A 10,799-nucleotide genomic window follows, 5' to 3' on the forward strand; every position below is an offset into this window, starting at 1 on the left:
TCATTGAAATATAGCTAACTACATGATTATACAGTCTTTAACTAATGGAGTGGAAAACCCATTAGATCAAATCTTCACCGATCAAAACTTCATGTTTTTGCATGAAACGATTTTAAATTGCATCATCAATTTTATATTTACCCTCACAACAGAGATCCTAGGTGTAATTGAATGCAAGCAGGAATCAGTATGTCTGCCATCAGCGCATAACAGCAGGGATCACCTTTTAGGAATTCTTTATTGTTATCTTTAGAAACCTGTTTTAACACTCGAAAACTCTTCTAATGTGCCAGAAGAAGTCAGGAGACAGCAGCAAGTTGATGTAAGATTTTATTGCACATGCATATAACTGTGTAGAAAGTGTTAGCATTTCTAAACATGTAGTTGTTGTGAGGATTAGAGTCAGTAATTGCTGGAAACTTAATGGAATTAGTCAGGAGTCCTTTATAAATCCTATTAAAAACACTTCAGAGAACAAGAAAAACACCATCACAAATCAGGATATATCACATGAGTATAGCAGAAGTTGATGAGAAAAAAAACATGAAAGGCTTATGAAAGATTTTATTTGACGACCATTTAGCTGTGTAGATATGTTTGCGCTGTAGTGTAACTCATTTAAATATGCAGTAGCTATGGGAACTACGCAAATGGCAATCCCATTTTTGTCTGTGAGAAACTAGCAACTGGAAAGTTAGTAGTAGTAGTCCGTATATAGAATGTCATTGTGTATTCCGGAAGAGTTCCTCTCCTCATAGACATAGTCGATGTAGTCTACATCCGTGAGTGAACACCATTGATAGACACGCGAGAACCCAATGGTCATCCCAATGACATAGAGTGTCTAGAAATGTATGTGTACCTCATCAAACATTGAGTCAACAGTGATAAATGTGAGCGGATGTGAACACAAAAGATAAACTACTTAGATGCTGGTACACACCGTATCGCAGTATGTCGACATAAATTCCACAATACTTCGGTGATCGTCTGTGTTAATATTGTTCACACGATAACGAACCCATCCGCATTGACAACTAGTCAGTGACACGGTGTTATCATTACACAGTGCGGTAACTGAATCGGTGAAATACTAGTCTCGCAGCAATTGTCTAGTCCCGCAGCAAATACTAGTCCCGCAGCAATATTTACCTTCAATCAATGAAGGTAAATATAGATCGGCGGCAGCCAATCACCATCGCTGAAGTGGTGCACATTTCACAGACTGTCAATGATGTTTGGTGAAATATCAAAAATGTTTGACAACTGCAGCGCTTTCCAACATATTCAGGCAGCCTTGGCGGTGTCATCGGTTTACAGTGCATATCCTTCATTTTTTCGTGACATCATTCTATCGTGTTCCGCCATCTTTCTAGACAACTTTTATCGTTTAAAACACGAAGCTTCTGCAATTAATTTTACGAACAACGTTTTTGTTTGCAATTTTCCATTGTAATATCTAAACAACACCAAAGTACTATTAAATAACGTAAAGTGAACGAAAATGACGATCGTTTGCTTACAAATACGGCGGCGTTTTCGCGAATGAGCACATGTGCACACGAATTGATAACGTCAAAAATCGATGGATAGTCGCTGAATAATTTGTGAGAAGACAACCCCGACATATGGCAATACAATGTGAACATGTGAGCGCTCTGATATAATATCGATGTTGAAAATATGTGTATGATTCTGGTCTGCACATTTTTTTTTAAGATAATAAAAACATTCAGACATAATTAGGAACACGAAGAGTCTCTAACTAGAAGTAAACTGCGGTACTTACGAAGGCGATAAGTGTAAGAAGGCCAAGGACGATAGACCAGGAAGTCCAGCATTTAGCTTGTCGCATTCGGGTCTGATAGCCTGGTAGATTTCCTCTCTCTCCCTCATGCTTGGCAATCATAGCATGCACAAGTCCGACAACTCCACACGGCAAGCAGCAGAAAATAGTGGAGAGAATTCCACAGACATACCAGCAGGTGTTTCCGGGTAGTCTTGCCCCCTACAAGAACATTACCAACGTCTATCAATGGTTCATAAGCAAACATTTACATCCCATGGATCATATTTATACAGCACTTACCCCTCGAAGCTGTCCATCGTAATCATTCAGCTGAACTGCAGTATAAAGTGGTTCCGGGTTCTGGCCAGCTGGCTTTTCCTCTGAATTCAGAAGGTTAGACTTTGTCATATTTGGTCTTGAGTTGTGGATACCGACTGAAAAATGCTCCAACGATTACTAGCAGCGCCTCTTTTATCTTCACTTGTCGGTCTATGCAATTTGTTTATCACAATGACGTACTGGGTTAGAACTATTGATCAAGGAGCAGCTCATGTGTGAACGCTACGCTGTTGTTGCGCAATAACTTAATCTACAGTTGTTCTTCCAATAAGAGCTGGCCTCTTATTACAGCAGCCATAAATTGCTATGATCTCCACAAAATATTGAAGCCACACACCAAACATTGGCCTACATGATCTAATATCCAAACTATAGTTATATCAAAAATGTGTATTTTATTTATAAAATTAAATTTCACAATTTTTGGCAAAATGCAATGTCGTAGTAGGGCATATACATGTATCATAAAAAGCCAACGGCTTATTATACCAATGATATACAGCCCCATGGGCCCCAGGCCCCAGGCCCCAATGGGGCCCCAGGCCCCATTGGGCTGTATATCATTGATTATACTTAACTCTGCTATGTTTGCGCCGATGATTCTAGACCTTATTTTGCTAAATTTCAATTAGATTAATGTAAACACTGTGTCAATTTTAATATAAAGCGCCAGTAAATATGTATAAAACATGCATCACTGGCTACACTGATAGCCTCTCCAGAGTGATGATGCTGTGACAAGTCGGTGAAGGGGAGATAATCTATCACTATTTCCTGGAACATCTGACATATTGTCGTTGTGTATTTCATATACATTACTAGCTGATGTTCTACCAACACTATTATCGGCATCATTATCAGTGAGAATACAGCTTCAAGTCAACAAATAAATCTAGCATTTTTAATATTTATTTACATTATAATATTTATTTATAGTACAATTTATAATCTAGAAAAAGAAATCTGGAACTCTTAAGCATGTATTTACATAGTAGATATGAATAACTTTCACAAGAGATCATTGGAACTACTGTTTTAGGTTTCCTAGCAAGTGTAAATGCCGGATGGGGTTGATAGAAGAGAGAGGACGACTGCCCGTACATTTATTTATTTCTGTAGATATTAAGCGATTGAGTGTAAACTTTTATATTATATTATATTACACTAGCACTCCGTCAATATTGTGTGCTGTGATAGATTGTAAGGTACACCATAAAAGCACAGCAAATAGTTAACTGTCTTCACAATTATTCTCAAAAGCTAGACAACAGTCGACTCTAGAAGGATTAGAAATCACGAGTTCGGATCCTGTAGAACGTAATATTTTTTCCCAGCCTCCAACTGTTGTTTCGGACAGACAAAAAGGACATTTATTATAGTAAAGATTATACTATTTTTTGTATAGAATATTACCTTATACTACATATATTATTTTATTGTACATAACATTGTGCCGTATCTATGTATCTAAATCTCAAAGTTTGTCATTGTCTGTCATCGACGATGACAAGATGATGTATAGTCCAGCTATACATTAAAGTCTAGCAATGGAAAATCCGTATCGCAGTAGATTTGATCTCAGAACCTCCTGTTCACAAGGCGGCACACTAACCCATTAAGCGACTTATGATGCAATGTATTCATTGAGCAATATGAGTCATCTGGGTTAAAATAAGCATAGCGACTCTGCGACTATATACGTATTATATATTATATACATTGTATAATATAATTTGTATTATAACATATTGTATTATATTGCTACTCAAACACAATTATGATTATATGGGATGAGTGAAGACATAAAGGTATCAGGAGTTTATTTGGCCCTTTTGGTCATCAGTACGTTCTATGCTTGCTCTACTGAGCCTTTTAGACTCAGCATTTCAACATTCTTCCAGCATCACATATTTCATGTTGAAAAAATAACTATATTTATAAAAGATCCGCTTTATTCAAGAAGTTCATCACAGCTTGCTATAAAGATGAGTAATAACTACGCATAGGTAGCTTATAATGCAGGTAAACAGCTGATTTAAGTGTTCATGTTTGTCATGACTAGGTCAATAGATATTACAAACATCATGCATTTAGAATGAGTCACCCTGAGCACTAGTATTACTATTGACTGACTCCTCCCATGCTATTGTGTAATATCCTGTTTCTCTCCAAACAATGAAGTTAGCCCAAACTGGTACTGAGCAAGCAGCAGCTACTGTACGACCTTGATTACGCTTCAGTCTACTGTAATACTCCTATTATTAGCATTCAATTAGGAACATCAGAAGTGTGAACCACACTATTCTTACTGGTTCATGCCAGCTATCCGCATGTAAACTTTGTTACATTAACACCATCGTGGCACCTTCACCACCAAAGATGAGTTTTATTTACATAGGATGATCTATGTATATAAAATAATAGATCACATATATTTTCGTTAATACATTATTAATAATATTATTGTTGTTAATATTAATACATTTACAATAATATTGTCTACAATGATGAATACCAAACCAAATGATTTTGTACTTTAAAGATTACATCACTAAATGCTAGGCTGTGAACAGTAATAAACATTAATTTAGTCTGCCCTAATTAGAGCAGGTATTTGGGATATGGCAGTAGGTAAAAGCATTCTCACTTTCAATAGGTGCTGGTTGGTACCAGTCTAAGCAATGAAACTACTAGTACTGTATAGCCGTAGTGTACACAGTTCAATACATAATCAATAGGCAAACTGATCAGAATTGTATTGACAGTCGAGGATATAAAGAGCGGCCATAGTAGAGATCTCGTCAGTAGATGACAGAGCATATAGAAAAGAAGCTGCCTTATACTCCTACTAGCGTTATGACGAAGGCAAAGGTAGCGCAATCAGACGGGAAACCGACTGAGCTGGAGCAACCACCACATTACACCACAGTTGAGCTACCTGACCATGAAGGAGCAGATCCAAAGGTGGGTTTAGCATGAGAATCTGCTTTTGGTTGACAAGTCTGCGGGAAGGTGGTACTCTAATTATATTGTGAACAGAAGGTCAATGATACAAACATGTTTTAGGCGCCAAGTACGACCTGCTGGTATGTCTGTGGAATTCTCTCCACTATTTTCTGCTGCTTGCCGTGTGGAGTTGTCGGACTTGTGCATGCTATGATTGCCAAACATGAAGGAGAGAGAGGAAACCTACTTGGCTATCGGAGACGAATGCGACAAGCTAAATGTTGGACTTCCTGCTCTATCATCCTCGGATTTTTGGCTATCACAGCTCTCGTAAGTATTATGAACATAGTGGCGTTTCAAGTTGAAGCTGAGCCTCCATCTATCAATATAAATGGTTTAGCTCAGGGATGTGCAAAGAGCTGTAAAAATATCAAAAGACTAAAAGATTCACAGCGAGTCAAACTGCTCACTTTTTCTTTTATATATTTTCATAAACATATATCCTAAACATCCTATATATGTCCTAAACAAAGTGTAAATTTTAACCCAAAATTACTAGCAGTTTTAAATAAAAAATAGTTATAAATATACTGAAATAGAACAAATTTTAGGATTGAAAATATAAAAAATGATTAGCCCTACTCACACGTTTCAAAAAATAATATTTAAAAATTAGATTTAAAAGAACTAAAACAAAATTGCAAAAACTCTAATAAAATCAGCTATGAGGACACAACTCCTGCTGTTTGTGTTTCAGATACTCTACACGGTGGGAGCAACAGTCGGGTTCTCACAGGCTTATGAGTATTGGTGTGGAGGAGTGTTGTCTCCCCCTGATGACTATTATTTCTGGTCGAATGAGACGATGAGAAACTCCACAGAATTTCCGTTATCCAAGCCAAGAATTATATTCAATTAACTCTATATCAAAGTTGACAAGAGTTGATTATTAAAGCCATTGTCTGCCAGATAGTCATTTAAATTTTGCTTTTTAAGTATAAATCTATTTTAAAATTATAATTTGGAGACAATCTCAAGTTTTTTCTACATACATATATAATATACTAATATAAATATAATATAACATTTTCATACAACTTACACATATAATGTCAATGATGCTACCAATTTGAGCTGGGCACAACTTACCATAGCAAAGGAAAACACAGAAAATAAGGAGTTTATCAGGATATAATATGGTGTATATAGGTAACCTAATAAGGAGTTTATCAGGATATATGGTGTATATAGGTAACCTCAAATTATTATTGACAGTAGATAATTGTTTGGTTCATTGAGCAAGTTTGACAGACAGCGGCATCAGATGACAATGCTGACTGCAAAATTTTCAGATTTCAGCATAGAGCGCTCGCTAGCTATTTGGCTAGCTAGACTTATATAAATATATATGATTAAATATGTACATGTATTTAGTATATGTGAATATACTGTACATATAATATACATAAATGAATATATATATGCTATATAAATAACTCATATGTCATGGAGTACCGTCATTAGAAGCCTAGCAGCTTACTGGATTTTTTCTTTGGCAATGTGCCAGACTAATAGCTTGAAAGTTACAGTTGTTTGACAAAGTTTTACAACCTTCATAGTTGTTTTCATTTTTCTCTTAATTTATTTCAACTACACGAAACACTTCTCTCATGATATGTAGTTTGAAAGTTAGAATGGTAAATGCTGTTATATGTTAAATACAAATCAATTTTCTGTCCAGACTTTTATTACCTGGGCAACGCCGGGTAGCACAGCTAGTATATATATATATAGTATATATATAGTATATATATACATGTATATAGTATATATATACATGTATATATATATATATATATATACATATATATATATATACATATATATATATATATATATATATATATATATATATATATATATATATATATATATATATATATATATATATATGCTATATAAATAACTCATGGGATAAATGAACTACTATGTGATGACAAATGAAATCAAGGAAAGCCTAGACTCGGCTATAAAGATTGCTTATAATTGAGCTAAGTGAAGATCTGCTATCATATGTAAGCTGCAATCATAGATAGTTTTAGTGGCACAGATAATTATTATTATTAAATATATATGCCAGAACTTCCGGTATTTACGTCAAAAATTTCATTGCCAAATTTCAAGATTAAAAATCTATCCTCAACTTATACTACAGTCACGTTTTTTATGACACGATTTCTAGTAAAATTCAACTTCAAAATACCATCGCAATTTAAAATTACATGATATGACATATAGGGATTTATTTACAAAATAGTAAAATACTAGTAATCCTACTAATCATTAGATGGATCAAACACGAGATCCCATTCTTCTCTATTCAAATTGTCATCGCTAGGATTCTCTTCTGTAATAACGTACTTTTTTAATCTGACGCTCTTTTGTAATATCTGCCTACAAGTTGACACTTTGGTAATCTATGGCCAGTATTTGGCAATATTGTCCATCTATCCTTTTGCTTGTACATGAATCATGATTCCTAACAGAATTCTGTCTTGCAGCATAACCTTTCTGTTAAAAATGTACATGCTATCAAAGGTAGCAGTTTCGTTCTATTGGTGAGGCAGGCCGATACGGTGGTGATGTATTGTTTGTCATGCCTTGTGGTTTTCACTAGAACTGTCGTCCCAGGTTTTTTTGTTAATTGTGGTACATATTAGGGACAGCACAAAAAGACCGAGCATTTTTGCTGATGGAGTTTTTGAATGCCATTTCTTCAGCTACGCATCACCCGCTTCTGATGCCTACTGAACTATTAACGATCATACGATTTGAGCCAGAGATAGGGATCGACTTATATGGCAGGTACATGCTAAAACCAGGATTTTAAAACCAAATTTTAGACTTCGATTAATACGCTGGGTCGACTTGTATGCCAGAATTTACGGTGTTTACTACATTTTAAATATACACCGTATATATAGATCTTAGTGTTTGTCTGTCTGTCATCTGTCATTGGTGTATTCAGTTGAAGCGATAAAATTTTAGGAAAAAAGAAACCTGCTTAGCACTGGAATTCAACTACGCCACACAGCCTGTTTGCCATACTATAGAATATTTGTGCATATACTTATTATACCAGCCAATATTTAGCAGCGATAAGTTAAAATACACAAAGCTCCATGCTTCAGTTAGCCTGCTTGAACTTATTTACAAAAAGAAAGATTTTATTAGAAGAAAAATACATGCCTAGACTTCCAAGAGATTTGGTAATGACGTAACAAGCTCGGGTCTGCTACCGGAGACCTGGGAGAATGAGCACTCGCCTCAAATTCATTGCCGTTTCCAGCTTGGCAACTCCCGTTTTCTGCAACTTGCTTGCGTTGATTGTTGCCGGCATTTTGGCCTGCCACATTTGGCGTGCAGGTGCTATAATTGCCTGATGACTTCTGAAATTATAGTTGCTCTTGCGTGTCAGCACTTTCCAATCTCCTCTTTAGGTGGGAGATATTTTTCTAATGCTACCTTATCATGCCTGGCTATGTTGTAACTAATGGTACTGTTATATTTATCATAGTAGCCCTCTTGCTTTCCTTGTCCACCATTACAATATCTGGCTGGTCTGCCAAGACATGCTTGTCAGTTCCGATGAAGAAGCTCCAGAGGAGTTTAGCAAGGTCGGTCTCATAAACCTTCTCTAGAGTTTGCCACCGGTGTTGTGGTTTATCAAGGCTATACTCATCATGCATACAGCACTTCTGAACATCACACCGACGAGCTGATTATGCCACCGCTCGGTGTATGCATGTCCAGCTAGCTGCTTGTATCCACTGATGATATGTTGGTTGGTCTCTGGTGCATCCTTACTAAGTCTGCATCTAGATCACTTCTAGCATCACAGATCTGTGAAAGTGGGTTGGAGTTACCTAGCTTGGTGCGCTTGCTCCTGTGCTGCCATGATTAATGACCCTGGATTGGCCGTTAGATCACCTTTGTGCTCAGCCATATGTGTGGTAGAGGTCACCAATCTCGAATACTTGTTGGTGGTAGACACCATAGAGAGGTTTGGTGTGTCAGTCAGGTTCCTCATCATCAGTGTGTGGTTCTATTGTCACAGAGATCGAGTGATATTCAGCTGTATGTGGGAGTGTATACGCATCTATATACAGGCATATAGCTATCTATATACAGTTTATATACCCAAGGCCAATGGCAAAGAAATCTTGATTTGCGCTTTGCATTGTGTGTATAGATCTACGTATATATATACTAGCTGAATGCCCGGCGTTACAAGGGGAATAAAAAGAGTTTTCGCATAGAAAATTTATTTTTTATCAACATATACAGCATTTACTACTCTAACTTTTAAATGAAGGTATCTGTTTGTTTCTGACTATGTTTAGCCAAAGCATAATTTAATTATTCGAAAACTCAAGGCATAGTTAAATCAGATTGTTGAAAAACACTTCTCCAACGACCAAACACGAGCGAAGTGATTGTTTGGGAGATTTATGATAAATGCATATGTGCACACAACTCCCGAAAAATTATCCGTTAACGGCCGTGAACAAACCCTTGAACCGAAATCTCATCAACAAATTTAACCATTTTCCAATGGAGTCATTTAAGTATAATAATGATACAAAACACATATAAACATATTTAAATATGTTACCAAGTCCTTGAAAAGTTGACCCAATATCCTAAAACTAACCCATCTGATCGGATTATACATAAATAGACAGATTAATTTGGCCTAAAACCGCAATAAAAACTTGACAAGCTTTTTTTAATCAAAACTAAGACCGGCCAACGAAACGCCGATAAGGCCGTGTGACAGAGAGTAGAATCATTCAGTCGTGCGCATTTCACGAAAAAAACGTGCACATTTCACCAATCTATGAGCATTGTCCAATTGCTGAAGGTTTCTGTAATTAACGTAGAAGTGCTGAAAAGTAATTGTTTCTTTTTTGCCGATTTCAAAGTAACTGACATTTTGGACACTTATAATGAGTACTTTGGTATTCCAACTGATGCCCAAAACAATGAAAGTAAAGGAAATGATGATGATATTTTTCTAATGATTCTAACAATATTTAATTATAAGAATAATTATTTGGTTTTATAGGATTATTATAAGATTTAATTATAAGAATATTCATTCGAATTTACAAGATCAAAGTATATAGTGACCGATGGGTTCAATATGTTACTGTTATTATTTTTCTAAAGATTTTGTTGATGATACTGCAGCTGTGCCCAATATCGCGGTACTGCCAAGCTGTTTTTAATATCTACAAAATTAAGTAATAGGCCTACATTTTCTTATAGGTATACATCTATTTCTATGATGACCAGCTAAAATCTGTTTAGATTTTTAAATTCAGCATAATTTTGTAGGTATAAATACAGAAATGTAGATAAATATCACAACTTCTTGATATTGGTTGCTATGACCAATGATATACAGTCCCCAGCCTGTTTATATTACACAGCAGCTTGCCATTTTACTTCTAATATTGCATTTCTCCTATTGCAGGGGAGAGATATAAACATATAATCTTTTCCTTTCATTATTGCTGTTTGTTGTACATAATAACACCCAGTACATTACAGCTACCATTGCAGCTACTATTACAGTTCTCCTATTGCACTGCAGTGCCATTTGACTGCTAATATTGCATTTCTCAACCGGCAGCACCCTTTCTTTTTCCATTATCCCTTT

At 35.9% G+C, this 10,799-nt stretch overlaps 2 protein-coding genes across 2 annotated transcripts; one reads left to right on the forward strand and one right to left on the reverse strand.

The window, feature by feature from the left end:
* Positions 1-314: 314 nt before the first annotated feature.
* Positions 315-2,290, reverse strand: LOC137391223 (uncharacterized). Its single transcript, XM_068077630.1, has 3 exons — positions 2,090-2,290; positions 1,790-2,008; positions 315-844 (listed from the first exon to the last, which is right to left on the reverse strand). The coding sequence occupies exons 1-3, from the start codon at positions 2,195-2,197 to the stop codon at positions 695-697; spliced, it is 477 nt and encodes a 158-aa protein (XP_067933731.1). The 5' UTR covers positions 2,198-2,290; the 3' UTR covers positions 315-694.
* Positions 2,291-4,802: 2,512 nt separating this feature from the next.
* Positions 4,803-6,184, forward strand: LOC137391505 (uncharacterized). The gene is made up of 3 exons (XM_068078006.1): positions 4,803-5,092; positions 5,195-5,404; positions 5,832-6,184. Exons 1-3 carry the CDS (start codon positions 4,937-4,939, stop codon positions 5,991-5,993), a joined length of 528 nt encoding a protein of 175 aa, XP_067934107.1. The 5' UTR covers positions 4,803-4,936; the 3' UTR covers positions 5,994-6,184.
* The last annotated feature ends 4,615 nt before the right edge of the window (positions 6,185-10,799 follow it).

The sequence above is a fragment of the Watersipora subatra genome, chromosome 3 (assembly GCF_963576615.1).
Source record: "Watersipora subatra chromosome 3, tzWatSuba1.1, whole genome shotgun sequence".
NCBI lineage: Eukaryota > Metazoa > Bryozoa > Gymnolaemata > Cheilostomatida > Watersiporidae > Watersipora > Watersipora subatra.

Coding starts and splice junctions, on each gene's coding strand:
- LOC137391223 (XM_068077630.1), bottom strand. CDS start 2,197: ATGACAAAGTCTAACCTTCTGAATTCAGAGGAAAAGCCAGCTGGCCAG. Junction 2,009..2,089: donor ACGATGGACAGCTTCGAGGG/GTAAGTGCTGTA, acceptor ATGTTCTTGTAG/GGGGCAAGACTACCCGGAAA. Junction 845..1,789: donor TTCTTACACTTATCGCCTTC/GTAAGTACCGCA, acceptor ATACATTTCTAG/ACACTCTATGTCATTGGGAT.
- LOC137391505 (XM_068078006.1), top strand. CDS start 4,937: ATGACAGAGCATATAGAAAAGAAGCTGCCTTATACTCCTACTAGCGTT. Junction 5,093..5,194: donor ATGAAGGAGCAGATCCAAAG/GTGGGTTTAGCA, acceptor AACATGTTTTAG/GCGCCAAGTACGACCTGCTG. Junction 5,405..5,831: donor TTTTGGCTATCACAGCTCTC/GTAAGTATTATG, acceptor TTTGTGTTTCAG/ATACTCTACACGGTGGGAGC.